Here is a 21,247-nt window from a genome sequence, read left to right on the forward strand (position 1 = left end):
TGATTGTTTGTTGTTGATGTATATCGTCAATTTCTTTTGCTCAATTGAGTGGACTGGGTGGCCGAGTGGTAACGCACTTGCGCTCGGAAGCGAGAGGTTGCGAGTCCGACCCTGGGTCAGGGCGTTAGCAATTTTCTCCCCCCTTTCCTAACCTAGGTGGTGGGTTCAAGTGCTAGTCTTTCGGATGAGACGAAAAACCGAGGTCCCTTCGTGTACACTACATTGGGGTGTGCACGTTAAAAGATCCCACGATTGACAAAAGGGTCTTTCCTTGCAAAATTGTATAGGCATAGATAAAAATGTCCACCAAAATACCCGTGTGACTTGGAATAATAGGCCGTGAAAAGTAGGATATTCATGTGTCAGGATATGCGCCGAAATGGCTGCGATCTGCTGGCCGATGTGAATGCGTGATGTATTGTGTAAAAAAATTCCATCTCACACGGCATAAATAAATATGTGCGCGATATAAATTGCATAAAAATAAAATTAAAAACAATAAATAATACCCTGCGCTTAGAACTGTACCCACGGAATACGCGCGATATAAGCCTCATATTGAATTCTTGTGAGGCATGATTGGATGGCTGAGATTTTTGAGATTATTTTTTTAATGTCTTAGTTTCATATATTTTTGAAAGATAGGCGAAATATACTTTTCTTCATAAGTTCATTTGTGCATGAGGACGGGGCAAGGGCCACTTTCAGAAAATGCTTTTTTTTGTTTGTCTATCTTGTTTATTTCAGATGATACCCTACCACATATTTCGGGTTGTTTATTTCTAATTCCGATGAAACCCAAACACAGATTTTGGGTAAATACTGACTAAATGGCCCATGACAGTACACAGATATACCCTCGAGTCAAACGTAAGCTTTAAGTGTAGGTATTTTTGTGATGAAACTGTGATTCCTGGTACAACTACATGTAGACTTAGCACAAAAACTGCAAAGACCAGTGCATGAGTGTCACACATAGCCTAGTCAGACACTGTGTGTGCATCTGCTTCCCTAAAGTCTTGTGGCGCTTTCCTCAACTTCATGTATTTATTTCATTGTCATGTTTATACAGTAGACCCCCCCCCTCATTTTAAAACCTCCAAAAGTCTGAGAAAATCAGGTCTTAAAAAGGAGGGAGTCATAAATGTGGGTAAATTTACAGATATTATGAACAAAAGATCTGAAAAAAAAATCAAGCTCTTAAAAAGAGAGAAGTCTTAAAAATGGGGGTCCACTGTACGTAATGTGTTGGCACACGAACGTGTGTAAAATGTGTAGTATTAAGCTTATAAGTACTGTAGTACATTGTGTGTTGGCCTTCCAGTGAGGTAGTGGCTGTTGTGTTTTTACCGTTGAATGTATTACTAAGACTAACAGGTGAAATATGGTGTTCATCACTATGTATAATGCTGATGCTGAAGCTTAAAGGCACACTCCTCGTGAAAACAACTCTCAGGCCCAGGCTTTTTCATGGGATAAGACTATCCCTTACCATGCACAAAAACACCAGTCACACTCTCTCTGCACAATGGCAATTGGTTTTAAGAATTCATTTGTACAAATTTGAAATCACCACTTTATTAAGTTGATTTTAAGTATGTGACCAAATAAAACCCTGACTACATCTGAGATGGATAATCAAACTTTGTTCACGGGAAGGAGTGTGCCTTTAATCTCTAAATAAAGAATTTGATCATCTGTGGAAAATGCTTGCTAATGACATGCAATGTGCTGTCATTTCTAGATAGCTGTTGAGTGTTGTCTGTGCTCCAAACTGCTGTGTGTCGAGTCTTATGGTGAATCTACTCAAAAGTGATCAATCTGTTCAGTTCATGTACAGAAAAAAATATCCAGGCTTTGAAAGTGGTTATAAGCATTAAAACGATGTATGCGCTTTTAAAGCATTCAATTTCTTGCTTAAGAAACCACAAACACAATTCAAAGATTCAGATTTCTAGTTTACGATAATTACAAGTCCTGAGAAGCGGAAATCTGTCCCAAAAGTAAAAGCCTTGGGAATCTGACTGTAGAAGTGTGTACATTCTTTTGAGAATTGCTTTATGTGGACATTTCATTCAGGCATGCATGTAGTCTGTGTTGTCTTGTGACTGTGTATCTGACTGTGATCATTCTGATGCATTGCAACATCTGTGTACTACTAAACACATTGTGTCTCCATGTTAGTATTTCTAGTTACCATGTACTTTGGACAAAGATGCAATACAAACCCTTGAGCAGATGCTGAATAAAGTAATAAGTACAATGCTGACAAAATAGTCTGTGTGCATGTGCATATGTGTGTGAGAGAGAGAAGGTGTGCATGTGGAAGAAAGAGTGTGCGTGCATATGTGTGTGTGTGTGTGGGGGGGGGGGGGGGCGAATGTGAGTGTGTTTGTTAGAGAAAGATTTCTGCAGAAATGACTGCAGTGACAGATTTCAAACCAACAGCACATCTATTTAATTAGTGAACTTTATTTACATGTACAGAAACAATTGATGGACATATTCTTCTTGACACAAATTTGCAAACCCCCCATTACTTCAATGATTATCACAAGACACACACACAACAAAACTGACTTCAAGTTTTGAAGAGAGGACTGCAATAGACATTAGTACTTCAAGTGAAGACAGATAGCAAACATGCAGAAAATCATAAAACATAATTACAACCATTTACAGATCATTACAAACAGCTTATTTTTTTCTAATGTAAAAAGATTCTTTTAAATTAATTCTAGCATACAGAGAGAAATGCAATCTTTAACATCATCCATAAATATGAATGACAGTCTTGTGTACTAAAAACAGACCTCTACAAGAACACTGCAAACATTTCTACAAGTCGAGCAAATCAAATTCAATTTTACCTGTCTTGGCACAAACAGTGCCAGTTACTGAGTTAGCAGACAAGAGAATAGAAAATGGTCAAAAAGGAAAAAATATGGTTAGCCAAATCTGAAATTTATAACATTTTACCCGTTTTTTCTTAACTCTGATGTAAGAGAAGAAGGAAATTTGACTTACACATAAGGATTGTTGTTTACAGTTTCAAAATCAATTTAATAAGTCCATTTTTCATATTAAATATGAACACCCAGAGAGGTTCAAAACGAAGAATTCTTCCAATAGGAGGAAGATTCTCATGCTTGAGTTAGGGCACCCTTCTATCAAAATAAACTTCCAACTTCCTCACAGATTTGGGGTGTGGGGGGTGTGCAAGTGGGGGAGTCACACTGCCTTTGGCCATTTGCCCTCTTCCAACATCTCAAGTCGTTATTATCTATTGCGCTTTTCTCAGCAGAAAGGGAGACGGCTAGCATTAACGTTGCAAAGTTGAGTTGAGGTCTTCACCGACTGTCTTTTGCCTTCCTTGAGCCACTGTCCCTGTGTCGGTCTCTTGACGACGATCTGTCTCTGCCCGATCGTCGTGCCTCAGGTGATGGAGACCGACCCCTGCGTCTGTGCATAGGTGATCGCGACCTGTCTCTTCTGTGTTTGTCACCGTTGGGTCTGTCATTTTTGGAATTTCTGTCATGTGAGTGCTTGTCTTTTCTCTTGCGTTGAGGACTGTCACTGTCGCTATTGGAGCTGCTCGAGCGTTTGGGCTTTTTGCGTCGTGGTTCCGGAGACCTCGATAGTTTCTCTTGCTTGATGGGTTGTTGTCTGGAGTGATGTGCAGGACTTTCTGCATGGTCTCGACCCTGACGGTGGTGGTGTTGGTTGTCTGAGTTGGACTGACTGCTGTCCCTCTGACGCCGTTGTATCTTGCTCCCGCGAACAGAGTCTGGTTCACGCTTAATCGTCTTTGGCCTTGCCCCTGGTAATGACAAAAGTTTGCGTTAAAAAGGAGCTCTGTCTTTGGGGGCAAAAAAGAAGAAAAGCAAGACCCAGAAGCAAATGAAATGCAAGACAAGAAAGAAACACAAAAGGCAAGAGAGAGAAAAAATGTAACAATTCTTCAACTGACAAACAGCATCATTACTCCAACAGAAAGAAACCAAAGAATGTTAACACAGAACAAAACTCCATCATTCATTTCAATTATTCTTCAGGAACAGCTCAATCCTCTCTCATCGCCAAAATAATCAGGGGAGAGAACCCTACATGCCACTGAAGAGAAAGATGTTTTGGGGACATTATCTCCCTTCCTCTACCTGACTTGCTCTTTTGTGGCTTTGACAGCAACCAGTCCGTCCGTGTCTCAGAGGCAAGACTTGTCAAGTAAAGCGATTGAGTGAGGAAGTAGTGTTTCATGGGGATTTCTCGCCGCAAGGAGCACTAGGATTTAGCGACAGTAGGCGAGTATGCGGACAAGCACAGAAGACTTTTTTAGTCTCAACGAATTGTGTTTAATTTTTGCCGAGGTAGCGCCCAAATCGTTTCATACACACCCTCCCTATCTTGCTTAGCAAGAGGCTAGTCGCCCGAAATGAGTGTCAGCACAACGTGTTTGAAGTGAATACATACCCTGTGCTCTGTAGCGTTCCTCATGCTCATCCTCCGAACTCTTGCCGCTACTCTCCTCTTTTCTCGTCCTGGACTTCTTGTGACTTTTCTTTCCTCGGTCTGAATGACAACAACACAACATGGTCACATAGCTTATTGGCGCTTCTGCTGTTCTCATTTTAACCCAACTAAGACATAAAAGCTGGCTTCATTTTGCTAACACCTCAAGTATACATGGTACTTGTACAATGCTGGTCAACGGTATGTCTTGCACTGTCAATTTCTTTCAGCTCTTTACCCTCCCACAGCGCCCAATATCCCACTGGAGCGTGCATTATCCGATCCCTAAAACACCTGCTCTACACAACACTACCTTTGATGCAGATCTCATTCCATTTGTATTGGTTACCTGCTAGGTTTGAGCATTTATCATTTTGAAAACTCGCAGTATTGCTTTACTACGATTTTTTAAGTTTGAAATTGACGGAGGTACTTTCCATACCACGGGGTAAAGGGTGACCATGTACCTCAAAGATGTCAACAAACTAGATCCATTCATGTTTGCACACTTGTTTTCAGTGATGAATCACCTTGGACAGTACCAAAACAAAACCCAAAAAAACCACCAAAATAACTAAACTCGTAAAGCTACCCTTTGCTTCCTCTGAAAACAGATGCATAAATCTGACAAGCTAATGCAATGAGATCCCTCCAAACATCCCCATTTTGTCCTTTTCTTGTTTTGTTTTTTACCTGAGGAGTCGCTGTCATCGGAGTCCTGGGAGCGTTTGGTTTTGGATTTTTTCTTCTTCTTCTTATCCTTCTTGCTCTTGCTGTGCTTGGACTCTCCATTCTTTTCTTGCAGATTGTTCAGCTTTCTGAAACAATGGACATCACATCTCACAAAAACAAACAAAAGCAGATCCTAAAATATTTCTATTTGAAATTTCACAGTTTCCACACAAAAAAAATCCTGAAATATTTATATTTCACTTTCAAAAAACAACAACAACAACAAAATCCTGAAATATTTCTATTTCACATTATTCTGATGTTTTGATAACAACGAACTTGAAACGATGAGGAAATGATGTCAAAATCAATCAATATCAGCAAATAACATTGAGAACTGAGCAAATCTTCAGCAACATTTATACAGTTCTGACTGATTATGATCACATTACTTGTTACTGAAAATTAACTCATCAAGATATGTTAAATTTACTTCAAGTTCAAGATAAAATTAACAAAGAGATGTATCCCAAATGTCCAATGCTAATTCATAAAGCTGGTTCTGTCTGTCTGTGTGTGTGTATGATGACGAAAGGCTCTGAAACAACGGTATCAATTTTGACGGAAATCGCAGAATAGGTCCCACAGCCACTCAAGTCGTGTCATAGCCCATTGTCCACTCCTTTGGCTTCAGCGCACAAAGTGTCTGTCCCAAGACTATCTTCATCTCTCTCTGTCCCAAGACTATCTTCATCTCTCTCTGTCCCAAGACTATCTTCATCTCTCTCTGTCCCAAGACTATCTTCATCTCTCTCTGTCCCAAGACTATCTTCATCTCTCTCTGTCCCAAGACTATCTTCATCTCTCTCTGTCCCAAGACTATCTTCATCTCTCTCTGTCCCAAGACTATCTTCATCTCTCTCTGTCCCAAGACTATCTTCATCTCTCTCTGTCCCAAGACTATCTTCATCTCTCTCTGTCCCAAGACTATCTTCATCTCTCTCTGTCCCAAGACTATCTTCATCTCTCTCTGTCCCAAGACTATCTTCATCTCTCTCTGTCCCAAGACTATCTTCATCTCTCTCTGTCCCAAGACTATCTTCATCTCTCTCTGTCCCAAGACTATCTTCATCTCTCTCTGTCCCAAGACTATCTTCATCTCTCTCTGTCCCAAGACTATCTTCATCTCTCTCTGTCCCAAGACTATCTTCATCTCTCTCTGTCCCAAGACTATCTTCATCTCTCTCTGTCCCAAGACTATCTTCATCTCTCTCTGTCCCAAGACTATCTTCATCTCTCTCTGTCCCAAGACTATCTTCATCTCTCTCTGTCCCAAGACTATCTTCATCTCTCTCTGTTTGTTTGCATTGCTTAATTATGACTATGATTATGTCCGTGTGCATGTGCTGAGATTTGTGTGCCTGTGTGTTTGATTGAATATTTTCCCATCCTCCTGACAGTGCATGTGCACACACCGTCTGTGTGTGTGTTCTCCCTTTCTCTAGTGTGTAAATGTGCACGAGTGCATATACGTGGAATAAAAGACAAGTTTTATCTTTCGACATACACGGACAGTGCTGAGAACTGGCTGTACAAGTTTGGGAAACAAACGGGTGAACAGCTATATAAATGTAGTATGTAACGAAATGACTTACTTGAGCAGCTTTTTCTTCTGTTTGGGAGTGAGAGTCTTGAGGAACTGAACCTCTGGGTCCTCTTCATCCCTGTCTGCCAGAATGGGCTGCACAAAACATAACACACACAATCAGACCAAAGGATAAAAGGACTTTTTTGTTTAAACAAAGGCAAGCTCACAAATACTACTCACAGGGTCTTAAAAGGGGGTTTCCTAACCCTAATCAAAAGCACAGAAAGACCGAAGAATAAAAGGATTTTGTTAACACAAGTTAATGTCACAAATTCTACTCAATGTTCTTGGGTTGTAAACTTTCAATTTGTTATCCTTATTCACTTAAAACGCATTTTTTCTTGTTCTTTTACCTGGATTCTGTAAGAAAATGCAGCGCTAGCAGAATGCTTCATTTGTTGAAAAACCAAGGGCAGTTTTTTTTAAACCACTTCTGTGTAAAAAAATAAATAAATCCAATCCATCTAATTCTAAAGGAAAGACAAGTTAAATGTTTAACAACATTTTGGCCAGCCCTGCGTTTTAACTTCCGCTCATGCTCAATCAAGTTCCTTTGAACAATCCTGTTGCTGACAAAGGAGTTAAGTGAAAACATATCCCACTTTTCACAGCAGCTTTACCTCGCTCGAGGATGATGCCATGAACTTTCCCAGCATGCTCTCCTTCAGCTGAAACCCTTCCTCCTTCAGGCCCTCCAGCAGGCTGAACGTACTGGTCTCCGCTACACATACACAACACACAGCTTATTCATTAAATGGAAAATTTCTAAGTAAATTTTCATTTCATTAATATACTTACCCGAATCACATAAAGCATTTGACTACGTCTGAGATGCTAGGTACTGAAAAAACGCTACCCATCAAAAAACAAACAAAGGGAAGCGACCCCTACCAAAAAGCTTGAATAGCCATGGTAACAGCCAGGTTCCCTGGGAGTTACCTCCCATATAGCTACTTCCTCTCTGTCACCACGTGACCGCTCATACGGCTTCAGAAAGACTAAAAACCACAAGCGGGGAAGGAGGGAGGGAATTCACTATGTGATTCGGGTAAGTATATTAATGAAATGAAAATTTACTTAGAAATTTTCCATTAAATTACATATTCTTACTCCGAATCACATAAAGCAGATAACATCAACATGGCGGTGGGCAAGAAATAAACTCAAACTCACCATCACGTTCTGGTCAGAACTTGACCAGCTGCTACGAGTGCAGGCAGAGCACGAGAGCCGTCCTGGCGGAGGGCAGAAATGTCCCGAAGATAATAATTCAGGAATATATCTTCAGAGCGCCAGTACGCAGTAGACAAAACATCATCAAGGCGCATGGAGCGTAGGACTGCGAGCGATGATGCCCATGCCCTCGTTTCATGGGCTCTGGGGGAGTCCAGGGGAAAGGCAGGCAGCGCCCCCCCCCCTGTTTGTGCTACTCCAAACATAAGCTTGCCTTATCAGAGAAGTCACCCACCGGGCCAACGTAACCTTTGAGACATCTCTCTCCCGAGTTGTAAGAAGGGAGAGAAACAATAACTTCTGAGACTTGGAACGCACGGGCTGAGTGCGCTCTAAGTACAAACGGAGAGCCCGAACAGGACAGTTGGCCAAATCAGGGTCGTCCGGAGCCAACGCGTTGGTCAGAGCCTTGACTCTAACCAACGGAGAGGCCTGCCCCGGAGTCTGATTTTTGGCCAAAAAATCGGGACGGAAATGCAAAGACACAGAGCCGTCCGACTCGAAAGAAATGTCCTCTGGCAGACCCGACGTGGACCCCGCTACCCCGCCGGGCCGTCGCCAACAGAAGAAGAAACAGCGTCTTCCGAGTAAGATTATGCAGACTAGCCTCCCGCAGCGGTTCGAACTCCGAAGAACGCAAGAATGCTAAGACCAGAAACAGGTCCCACTTGGGGGACGGGCACCTGGACCTGGCCTGCTTGAGAGCAGCACCCTTGATTACTGCTGCAATCACTCCCCCGACGTTAATAGATCTACCGATCTGCTTAAGTGTCGCAGAGATAGCTGAGCGCCGGACCCTCAAGGAGGACACAGACGCACCCTGCGAAAAAAGAAAAGAGAGGTGGTTGGCCACCTGCATAGAGCGAGGCGCCACCGAACTCACCCCCTTCTCCAAGCACCAGGAGGCCCAGGACCTCCAGTGTGAGGCGTAAACAGACGCTGTGGACGCCCTGTGCGAGCGGTCCACCAGATCCAGCGTCAAGGATGACGCTCCCGAGCGCCTCAGTGAGTCCCGAACAACCTCCACACGTGAAGCTTCAGAAGACTGGGCTCCTCGTGTGGAATGCCTGTTCGGGGCTGCACGAGTTCCCCTCGCATAAGGGCGAGAGGAATGGGAGGCCCGTGGGCGAGCCGTAGCAGGTCCGGGAACCAGACCTGCGACGGCCACAGAGGGGCGACCAGAAGAAGAAGAGTCGGCCCCTCCAGCTCCGCCTTTCGAATTACTCGGCTGAGTAATGGGAAAGGCGGAAAGGCGTACGCCTCCAGGCCCGTCCAGGGAATGTCCAGAGCGTTCACTCGCCAAGCCTGAGGATCCGGGAATGGCGAGACGAACACCGGAAGCCTCTTCGAGAACCTTGTGGCAAAGAGGTCCACGAGAGGCTTTTGGACCTGAGCCCAAAGGCGCAGCAGTGCCCCGTGAGTGATGGTCCACTCTGACTGAAGCACTCTGCCGGAGCGACTGAGCTCGTTCGCCAGAGTGTTCAGCCTCCCTGGAAGGTACCTGGCTGAGATTGTGATGTGGTGAAGAGCACACCACTTCAGGATCTCGCAGGTCCTGTCCGAGAGAGACGGGGACCGCGAGTCTCCCTGCTTGTTGATATAGGCGGCCACAGTCGTGTTGTCTGTAAACAGACGAACATGCTTGGCCTGCAGGGGGGGCAGAAACTCGACTAGAGCTAGAGCTACTGCTTCCAGCTCTAGCAAGTTGATATGCCACTGGCTCTGTTCCTCCGACCACAGACCTGACACCGTGTGTAGGTCCGTGTGTGCCCCCCATCCCCGCAGAGAAGCATCTGTAAACAGATCCAAGTCTGGGGGTGGTAGGGCGATCGGAACTCCCTTGCTGATCCATTCCGTGTCCAGCCACGGAAGGGTCGCGGACTGGAACCATCCCTGGAGAGGGACGAGGGCGTTCCAGTCCACCTGAGGAGAGTCCACAAACGGCTTCAGCGCTGCCTGAAAAGGCCGTTTGTGGACCCTGCCCAGAGGAACCAACAGAGCCATGGACTCCATCTGCCCCAAGATGGAGGCGAGAGACCGGAGGGGCGCCTGCAGGAGAGGCAAAGTGGAGCGGATCTGAGCCTGGAGTTTGTCCACCCGTCGCTGGGAGGGCTGGACAGTCCAGGCAACCGTGTCGAACGACATCCCGAGGTAGGTGAACGTTTGAGACGGGATCAGCTCCGACTTTGACCGGTTGATCGAGAAACCCAACAGGTGAGCCTCTCGAAGAACCGATTGGGTATGCTGCAAGCAGCCTATCTGGGATTGATTCAGAACGAGCCAATCATCCAGATAGACCCGCAGACGAACCCCCTGCGACCTCGCCAGGGCGCAAAACTGTCTCACCACCATGGTAAAGATCCAGGGTGCGAGAGACAGCCCGAAAGGGAGCGCGCGGAACTGGAAGACCGATCTCCCCACCGGAAACGAAGCCATTTCCGGTTGGCCGGATGCATGAGAATGTGGAAATATGCATCCGTCAGGTCTATGGAGGTCGCCCAATCTCCTGGGCGCAGAGAGTCCCTGACCGTGGCCGGCGTCTCCATCTTGAACTTGATCTCTCTCAAAAACGTGTTGAGGAGAGATAAGTCCAAGACGGGGCGCCACGCCCCTGAAGCTTTGGGGACGGCAAAAAGACGGCCGTAAAACCCCAGTGAGCTTTGGTCCAGGACCCTCTCGACCGCGCCCTTCTGCACCAGGGAGACAATCTCCGCCTGAAGGACGGATCTTGCTTCCTGCGAGGAGGGGGGTCTGAAGAGCGGCGGATGTCGGGAAAGAGGTGCCTTCTCCTCCCGCCATAAGAGACGGAAGCCCGATCTCACAACTCCCACTATCCATTGGCTGTCTACTGATACCATCCAATGGGAAAGTGCCCGGGAGGGGCCTCCCGCCATCACCAGAGTGGAGGGCGGGAGGGTGGTGAGACCGGGAGCGCTTCATTGGGGGTGAGGCTTGCTACTCGAGCCGCCTCGTCCCCTTCCCGACGCCATCCGTTTCTTGCCGCCTCTAGAGCTCTGCTGTGCAGGTCTCTTCTGAGCAGGTTTGGGATGAGAGGCCGGCTGAGCCTTCCCTTGCTGGGAAGGCTTAGCTTGCTTCATGCCCTGTAGAGTCATGTCCAGGAATTGAGAATCCTTGTTGGACTGAATCTCCTGTTGCCGAGCGACAAGCGCCATTTGGCTGAACAAGGAGCCCTCCACAACCGGAGACACTCTGAGAGTGTCTCTGGTAACCTGCTCTGCAAACTGAGAGTTGGCAAGAAACAACTCCCTCCTCGCCAAGACTGCGTGTGCGTACTGTAAAGAGGACAGACGAGTCTGCTCCTCGTTTACCTTAGCCAACGCTGTGAGGAGGGAGGAGACGTCGTCCGCGTTCTGCTCTTCGCTGAGCGTAAACGGGACTAAGTCGTCCGTCAAAGACCTAGAGAGAGCCCGAATCAGCGTGTCGGAAATTGAAGCCAATTCCAACAGCTGACGTCCGACTTCCTCCAGGGAGAGGAGAGTGCTTTCTTTCACCGGAATCACTGAGTCGCTCTTGACTGGCTTGGCCAGAAGAGCTGTCAAGTCCGGCGTCACCGGCAAGACGGAACACGGAAGTGCGTAAGACGCAACAAGGTTCCGGCTATGCCGAGGAAGCGCAAGCTTCCGCTGAGGCAATGGCACGAAAGTAGAAGTCTGTGCCATCGTCGCCAGCCAAGGCTGAGATTGCTCCGGAACTGTGCCGAAAGGCACCAGAAAAGGAACAGGGTCCGAAGGCACACCACCTGTCCGCCTAGGCGCCGACGCCCAGACTTGCGACAGATGGTAGGCTATGGCCGGCGACTCCGCGAAGCGGAAGGACGGATTAGCCTCCTTCGCAGGTAGGAAATCCGACATCGCCGAAGGTACCCCCGAAGTGGGAGACACCGCCGCAGCCGTGCTCTCCGGGAAATAACGTGAAGTCACCTCAGCTGCTGTGTCCAGGATGACACGCAGCCTTGACGACATTCCCGAAGGAGGCTCTTCACTGGCCACTGATTGCACATCAGAGTGGTCACAGGAAGTGCCATGACCGTAGTCATCCAGAACGCCGGCGGCAGGATACCCGAGATGACCGGAAACCGGAAACCCGTAATCCTGGAAGTGATCCTGACTTGAACCCTGACTAAAGTGCATAGGGTAAGGTGGAAACCCATCCGAAGCCGCCGGATGTACGTGGGAGGAAGTCGCGGCCCCGTCCGGGGGAAGTGACAGCCTGCCTGGTTGAAGCGCCGGAAACGCAAAAACCTCACGCCGTTGATCCCTCTCCTGCAGCCACGCGGACGTGCTAGGATGAGGGACAGCGTGTCCGGCCGAAGCCGGAAGTGCAGACGTCGAAACCGCCGGGGGCGGAAACGACGAATGCGAGAACTGCGGCTGAGAGCCGTAAAGCCCGGAGGCCAGTTCTCGGTCAAACCCGTCACTGCGGCACTGGGTGCGGGCTAGTGAGGGCAGACACCGAAGCTGAGCGACAGATTCACCATACGGAGTACTGTTGCCAGTAGAGAGCAGGGAGTGACCCCAAGCCAATGAACCGCTTCCCGTGAGGGAATGTCCGAACGCCTCACGAGGGCTGCCAGACCGGTCCGACTTACTTGAGACGCCTGTGGTAGAGGCGGAAGCAGCCTGAGCATGCAGACCGGAAGCCGAGGTAACCACCACGGAAGCGAGGGAACGCACCCCCCCCCATCTCTGCAGGAAGGAAAGCGCTAGCGGAAGGAGACGCTCGCTGCATTTCAGTCTGAACCATGGAACGTATCTCTGGGAGTAACGAACTCAAAAAGGAGGCAACGATAGCCCCCTGCTCCGGAGCCGCAGAGGGCGGCGGCGGAGTAACAGCAGAAGAACTAGGACGAGAAACAGTACTAGGACCAGGCGGTGAAATGGGCACCGTCAAAATGGTATTGCGTGCTTCGTCGGACACGACCACCAAAGGCTTGGTGCTAGAAGATTTAGGTTTGACTTTGCTCTTCAAATCGGATTTACCCTTACGTTTGTCTGAATCAGCCATGCTGACGAACAACGAAAACGTAAACAAGCAAAAAATGTTACAAGGAAAGTTACTGAAAATGAACGTAAACACGAACCGCAAGCAGTAACTAACAACGCAGAAACAAACCAAACTTGCAACGAAACAGTGAACAAGCACAGGCTAAACGCCACAGACAGCAAGTCAGTCAAGCTGACAGAAGCAAAATGGCAACAACGCACGTGTTACTGACACACAGAGTCCAAGGGACAAAATATCAGCAACAGCAGGCGAAAACGAACAAAAACCACAGAAAAAACAGAACGGGCTCACCAAACGAAGCCCTGACGGGAGAACGATGGGTTACGTGGCCGGCAAGTGAACAACTCCACCAAAGGCAGCCACAGAAAGCGCACAAAATTTCCACACAACCTCTCTGCAAGACGCTGAAGTCAGTATGAACGGTCACGTGGTGACAGAGAGGAAGTAGCTATATGGGAGGTAACTCCCAGGGAACCTGGCTGTTACCATGGCTATTCAAGCTTTTTGGTAGGGGTCGCTTCCCTTTGTTTGTTTTTTGATGGGTAGCGTTTTTTCAGTACCTAGCATCTCAGACGTAGTCAAATGCTTTATGTGATTCGGAGTAAGAATATGTAATTTAATGTCTCTGCTACACATACAGAGCACACAGGTTATTCATCAGTTTTTTTCATAACAGAAGGCCAGCACACTTGAAGCCCCCTTCCCCCCCTATGTATAGCAAAGAGATCATTGACCATGACACCACTGTGGGCCATGCTTTCATTATCAGGGGACTGGGTGGGTGAGTTGCAGAACAGTATCCTGCCTGTCAGCATTTTTATATTTAGTCAAGTTTTGACTAAATATTTTAACGTCGAGGGGGAATCGAAACGAGGGTCGTGGTGTATGTGCGTGTGTCTGTGTGTGTGTCTGTGTGTGTGTCTGTGTGTGTGTGTGTGTGTGTGTAGAGCGATTCAGACTAAACTACTGGACCGATCTTTATGAAATTTGACATGAGAGTTCCTGGGTATGAAATCCCCGAACGTTTTTTTCATTTTTTTGATAAATGTCTTTGATGACGTCATATCCGGCTTTTCGTGAAAGTTGAGGCGGCACTGTCACGCCCTCATTTTTCAACCAAATTGGTTGAAATTTTGGTCAAGTAATCTTCGACGAAGCCCGGACTTCGGTATTGCATTTCAGCTTGGTGGCTTAAAAATTAATTAATGACTTTGGTCATTAAAAATCTGAAAATTGTAAAAAAAAATTAAAATTTATAAAACGATCCAAATTTACGTTTATCTTCTTCTCCATCATTTGCTGATTCCAAAAACATATAAATATGTTATATTCGGATTAAAAACAAGCTCTGAAAATTAAATATATAAAAATTATTATCAATTTTTTTTTTCGAAATCAATTTAAAAACACTTTCATCTTATTCCTTGTTGGTTCCTGATTCCAAAAACATATAGATATGATATGTTTGGATTAAAAACACGCTCAGAAAGTTAAAACGAAGAGAGGTACAGAAAAGCGTGCTATCCTTCTCAGCGCAACGAATACCCCGCTCTTCTTGTCTATTCCACGGACACTGCCTTTGCCACAGGCGGTGGAGTGACGATGCTACGAGTATACGGTCTTGCTGCGTTGCGTTGCGTTCAGTTTCATTCTGTGAGTTGGACAGCTACTTGACTAAATATTGTATTTTCGCCTTACGCGACTTGTTTCTTTTTAATTTGGTATGTGTATCATACTGTCCTGTAAGGTAACCCTCATTGAAATTCAAGCTTTCTAACTGGGGAAAGCAAGCTGCCATACAGTACAGCGCTACCCTTTTTGTCCCCTGCATGTGTATATTGATGTTTCCAAGCCTGAAAGTGAGACTTTCACTGTAAACATGGGATCTTTATCATGCACATGCGTACACATGGGGGTGTACGGACACCTAGGAGAGTCTGCACAAAGTTGACTCTGTGAAATACATCCCTCTCCTAATGTGGGGGTTGAACCTACACCAATAGTGACAACTGGTTTTCAGCCAGCGCCATTACCCACTGAGCTATCTCTCCGCCCAAACAGGAACTCAACACAAATGAAAAGGCAATGATTGTGCTATGGCGTACTTACCCTCTTTTGAGTGGAATGAATGACTATGCATTCCTAAGCTTTGGTGGACTGGCAAACTTACTCCCAGATATATACCCCTTCACATCTTTCAGTGATTATACCAGGATTCCAAAAACATATAGATATGATATGTTTGGATTAAAAACACACTCAGAAAGTTAAAACGAAGAGAGGTACAGAAAAGCGTGCTATCCTTCTCAGCGCAACGAATACCCCGCTCTTCTTGTCAATTCCACGGGCACTGCCTTTGCCACGGGCGGTGGAGTGACGATGCTACGAGTATACGGTCTTGCTGCGTTGCGTTGCGTTGAGTTTCATTCTGTGAGTTCGACAGCTACTTGACTAAATATTGTATTTTCGCCTTACGCGACTTGTTTCTTTTTAATTTGGTATGTGTATCATACTGTCCTGTAAGGTAACCCTCATTGAAATTCAAGCTTTCTAACTGGGGAAAGCAAGCTGCCATACAGTACAGCGCTACCCTTTTTGTCCCCTGCATGTGTATATTGATGTTTCCAAGCCTGAAAGTGAGACTTTCACTGTAAACGTGGGATCTTTATCATGCACATGCGTACACATGGAGGTGTACGGAAACCTAGGAGAGTCTGCACAAAGTTGACTCTGTGAAATACATCCCTCTCCTAATGTGGGGGTTGAACCTACACCAATAGTGACAACTGGTTTTCAGCCAGCGCCATTACCCACTGAGCTATCTCTCCGCCCAAACAGGAACTCAACACAAATGAAAAGGCAATGATTGTGCTATGGCGTACTTACCCTCTTTTGAGTGGAATGAATGACTATGCATTCCTAAGCTTTGGTGAACTGGCAAACTTACTCCCAGATATATACCCCTTCACATCTTTCAGTGATTATACCAGGATTCACACAGGCAGGCAGAACGCCTTCACTTACACGCTTACATATGCGATGACATTTACATGGTATGTAACCCAGCAGTAAACCTGCCATTTATAAACTCTAAAAGCAAACACACACACAGAATGTACAATGAAAACTTTAAAAACAAACACACACACAAAATGTAGAATAAAAAAACCTACGCTGAGGTGGTTCAGCAGTCAGGTTCTTTCCGAAAAGCGGACAGATTTTGTCGGTGTTGACGTGGCCCCACTGCCGACACTTGATGCAGCGAATGTTTCGCACCTCGATTCCAAATGGCTGGTCGCTGATCGTGTCATCTCCCTTGGCGTACCTGTAACACATCATACATCATTAGCATAAATAAACAAAATTACACAACTCATGTTTCATCATACTAAATAACTCTTCTTGCAGTGTTCTCTGTTTAAAAGTTTTTTGTCGCAGGAAGAAATTCTTCTTCGGGTTTTTTTTTAAGATCTAACAATGACAGAGAAAATGAGATAGGCAAGCAACCAATCTTGCAAAGGATTTTTTTCTCCATCAAACCCTTTTCTCTTCAGCATAAGACAAAGGAAAAGAAACGTCTGCACCAAACCAAATCATACCCCAGGCCTTAAAGTTCTAAAAAATAAATTAAATTAAAAAAACGAGAATGCCACAGAGTTCTGACAACTGCGATAAAGACCACAAAAAACCACTTACGCTTCACGGGGAGCGTTGTACTTGCGTTGCCATTCAAACTTGAACTCTGGTTCATCGTCCTCTTTCTGAAAAAAAAGCACACGCAAAGTTGCAATACCATGACTGAAACAAACACATCCATTTATTTATCATGATGTAAGAATATGAATCAGGGATCCTGCTAGGCATTTTCCAAACCAGCCTTTATTCACAAGCAGTTAGTATGAGTCCAGTCTACCACAGTCACTGGTCTCTCTGTCATTCCAACCATACACATGGTTATCACATAGCATTTCTCAGGAAGAAATGGAAAAAAAGAAATACTGGCCAGTATGTATGACAAGGTGTCGGTTTCATTTCTAGTATTTTGATATATTTTTATAGGAAAGGTACTCCCTGTTATTCTAATCTTTGTGCATGCATAGAATGTATATATATATATATATATATATATATAACACTCTTGCAAATTCCAATGCACACCAGTGGCCGAGGTCTTGTCGGCTACGTAGCGGCTTTACGCAGAGCCTACGGACACCGTAAGATAAAAACGTGGTGGGCATGACGCGAGCGTAGCGAAACTTGCGCTGCTACGTTCATCGTAAAGTTACGACAGCTCCCCCCTGTTGTAAACTTTTGCGCAGCACGCGTGTAGCAAAAAAACATGGCGGGCAGGTTATTTTTTCGGATGCTTTTGCGACGGAACTTCAGGCGTCAACGGATGTTGCTGAACAGATCATCATTGCATTGCTTCTTTTTTTTCTAGCAAGGTGTGGATTTCAACTTCACTAAAATTTCCGCCGCGGTGCTTTGGAGCTCCAGCTTCGACAACGTGATAAAGAACAAAACGAATACTATATTACGTAATCAAACACAACAGCTTGACGTAAAGTACACAAAAAGAAAGAATTCTCCGTATCGCCGAAAATAATAGACTTCCTTGAGGCTTTTGATGTCACTAGTTAGACGCGACTTCATGGGATATACCCCTTCACTAAAAATAGTACAATTTTGCGCACAACGTTAGCTCCTTACGTATTTCATTACTCCGCAAACGACAAAGCAAGCGTCGTGACCACCAAGTTACGCATTTGCGCAGCTACGGAATACGTAGGCTTTACGTGTTCGTAACTCCATGCGTAACCTAACTTATTTGCGCTACCGACAAGACCTCGGCCACTGGTGTCCAGTCTCTACGAATAAAATCTATCCAGGACTTACCTCTTTGTTTTTCATACCAGGAGGAGCATCATACAGGAAACTCAAACCCATCTTCGCCTTCTCGTCACCCAGCAGAGCCCTGTATCAAACATGTAACAACAATTAGAAAAAAATTTGGCTTGGTGATACTGGTACTGGTACTGCAAAAATAATCCACGGTTTGAGAGTTCTGTAAAGTGTAAACTTAGTTAAAAAGATCAATTTTCAAAAAAGCAAAGAAACTTCACTTAAATAAAATGTCTTCTTATACCTGTTGCTGGGCATTTAATTATTGTAACCTCATACCTAGTGCTACTGAGCATTTCATGGTACATGCTAGTTGTTACTGAGCATTTCATGTTACCTGTTACTGAGCATTTCTTGTTCCCTCTGGTACTGGGACATCAAGTCTTCCTGCTTCTTCTTGTCAAAGTCAGTTTTCTGTTTGGCCATCCATACCTGCACAATAAATTGGAACAAATTAATTTTTCTGTTAGTGGTATTGTCAATCATCAACTCCTCAAATGAACAGTTTTACTTTTACTAGGTTTTGTTTGACAAGAACTCAACACACACAAGACAACAGACAGCTAACTTATTTCTGATGTTTAACTGTAACTTGTTAAGTGTAAGTTTGCAATGTAACTGAAAGGAATACCCTCAATCTGTTGCCTACTCTGTTTGTTTACTTTGGAAATGATTACCTGATATTGTGGAATGTGTGGTAAAAATTTTCGCAGACGATACAAAGGCTTATAATTGGTTATATGGAGGTGCAATCTCCTGAAAATGTTGCTCATTTACAAAACAGTATAAATAAGTTAACCCAGTGGACAGACAAGTGGCAAATTAAATTTAACAGCAAAAAATGTAAAGTTTTGCACATTGGTAAAAATAATCCAAAAGAAACATATGATGGTCTTAATCTAGAAGTCACTGATGCTGAGAAAGATTTGGGCATTGTGGTGGATGGGGGCCTACCTTTGGAGGACCACAAACAGTGATACACCAAACAGCGAAAAAAGCTAATAGTCTCTGGCATGATAGTTCATAATATTTGTTCGCCCTATTCTTGAGTACGGGAACGTAGTGTGGTCACCTTCCTTAAAGAACTTAAGAAGCATATAATCAGGGACTCATATCCATGAGAGGTGGCATAGGACAAATGTCCTGGACAATGCAAAAGTGATAGGACATTTGTCCTGAACAAAAATAAGTCAATAGGACTCCTTTGGACATTTTTTTCGGCGGCATGTTGCTTTTTCGGAAGAAAAACCCCGCGAAGGAGCATTCAGAGTGGCGACCCTTGGAAGCTCTTCTCTATAAAAAGCACATAAAGTCTCCCCAAGTTTCGTCTGCTTTGAGTGACACATCGCTTCGCAAAACATCGATAAAATAGCAAATAAAGCTACTGTAATTGGAAAGTACTGACAATGTACGGATCAAATGAAAGCATAATCGGGCAATGACCACTTTGTGACTAAAACAATAGGACATGTCCTCTTGCATGAAAAATGTATAAGACATTTGGAAAAAATATCCGTGTTTGTCCGATGTCCGACGTGGATGTGAGCCCCTGTATAATATTACTCATAGAAAGTGTACAGCAACGATTTTCGAACAAAAATTGCTGGCACCCAGGGGCTGAGCTATGAGCATAGATTGAAGTTTCATAATATGCCAAGTACAGGAGGTTGCGAGGCGACATGATCAAGACTTACAAAATATTATATAAACTTAATGATGAACGCGCTACTGAGGCCAAACAAAAATATATGTTGGTTTAGGGTAACATGACCAAAAAAGAGAGGGTCGGTAGGTCGGCTTTTTTATGTTCATTTTTTATTTCTTTTTTAAATTTAGTTGATTTTAAAGGTTACTTCCCTTAGTCTCGGTATGGTTCGCAAAATGTGTCAACACTTTTTGTTTTGTTGAGAAATGAAAAAAAAGTGTTAGGGTCGGTCGGGTTACCCTAAACCAACATATATTTTTTTATTTGGCCTAACTCATTTCTCCAGTTACATGAGGTTTCCAGCACAAGAGGGCATAATTATAAACTAATTAAAAAAAATGTTAAGATTAACCTACAGGTAGGTTGTATGCAAACTCTTTTTACTAACTGTGTGGAACCATTTACCATCCACCACGGCACTGTGTCAGCAGGAACACGTAAGAGGTTTAAAAATTAACTTGACAAACAGTAACACTGGAAACAATTTTAAAATGTATGTTCTCTACAAATTTAAAACTAAACTGAGATCGTCCTAGGACGTACGCAGCACACTAATTATGAACAATGCTATTTTAAATCATTATTTGAAAACATATCAGGCAAAAGGCTGGAAAGCCTATTACTAGTATAAGGCCGCATTTGTTATGTTATGTTATCAGATCTTCATGGACCTGTTGTCACTGTTGACAAACCGTAACACTAACAGGAACACTACCAACAGGATGGGAGCTTTCGTGAACTTTAGCGTTATGGAGTCATTCAAAGCTATATATCCAGTGTCATAACTCGTTTTTGGGTCAGTGCTTCAACTTCTTCAATTAAAAACAAATAAACGCTTGGGGCTGAGAGTGAGACTGAGGCTGAGAGTGAGAGCAAAACATTGACATGATTGAGTCGAGAAATCATTACACAACTTGGCAAAGAAAAATTACGGCTGAGGGAGACTTACCCGCTTAATGTTGTCTTTACTCGAAGGATGAAAGAACTTCTTGGTCATATAATTATTAAATCCCTTCCCCATGGCTGCAGGTTTTGTGACAACACTGCTAAATGAAAAATGGAATACTGTGCAAACACAGCTCTCAACACCTCTGTGGTCGTCGAATGACGTTCCTCACACACTTCAAGTATCCCAATTTCCGGTAATGTCTAAACACAGAACTGTTGACAAATAATAATAATTGTTATTCGTGGTGCTTTCAAATCATCTCTACATTTCCCAACACACAATTTTATGAGGTATTCCAAAAATGTTGATGCATTTATATTCAAATTATCTTGGTGTTTTTGCTTGTTCAGGGGTTCAGTAGTGGAAGCTATAGCAGCTTTCAGTTGAACAATTAACCATGAAAGTGAATGCATATCTTTGGCAATAGGTGTGTGTGTGTGTGTGTGTGCACACTTTTTATGAGTTAAACAACACAAACCGCTGAACACGGTTGGTCAGAATAAAATAGAAATGTGTATCTTCCTCAGTTGCAACAGTATCACTGAAGAAATATTTTCTCTCTGTGTATAATCCTGATAGACATAATGCAACAACAGCAACACAC

The 21,247-nt window shown here is 44.5% G+C and overlaps 1 protein-coding gene across 1 annotated transcript; it reads right to left on the bottom strand.

Moving 5' to 3' along the window:
- Positions 1 to 2,452: 2,452 nt before the first annotated feature.
- Positions 2,453 to 20,823, bottom strand: LOC138982044 (corepressor interacting with RBPJ 1-like). Its single transcript, XM_070355256.1, has 10 exons — positions 20,644 to 20,823; positions 18,327 to 18,421; positions 17,984 to 18,062; positions 16,784 to 16,848; positions 16,261 to 16,412; positions 7,450 to 7,550; positions 6,837 to 6,922; positions 5,203 to 5,327; positions 4,471 to 4,569; positions 2,453 to 3,820 (listed from the first exon to the last, which is right to left on the bottom strand). The coding sequence occupies exons 1-10, from the start codon at positions 20,713 to 20,715 to the stop codon at positions 3,351 to 3,353; spliced, it is 1,344 nt and encodes a 447-aa protein (XP_070211357.1). The 5' UTR covers positions 20,716 to 20,823; the 3' UTR covers positions 2,453 to 3,350.
- Positions 20,824 to 21,247: the final 424 nt, after the last annotated feature.

Source organism: Littorina saxatilis, linkage group LG12, assembly GCF_037325665.1.
Source record: "Littorina saxatilis isolate snail1 linkage group LG12, US_GU_Lsax_2.0, whole genome shotgun sequence".
In the NCBI taxonomy this organism is placed as follows: domain Eukaryota; kingdom Metazoa; phylum Mollusca; class Gastropoda; order Littorinimorpha; family Littorinidae; genus Littorina; species Littorina saxatilis.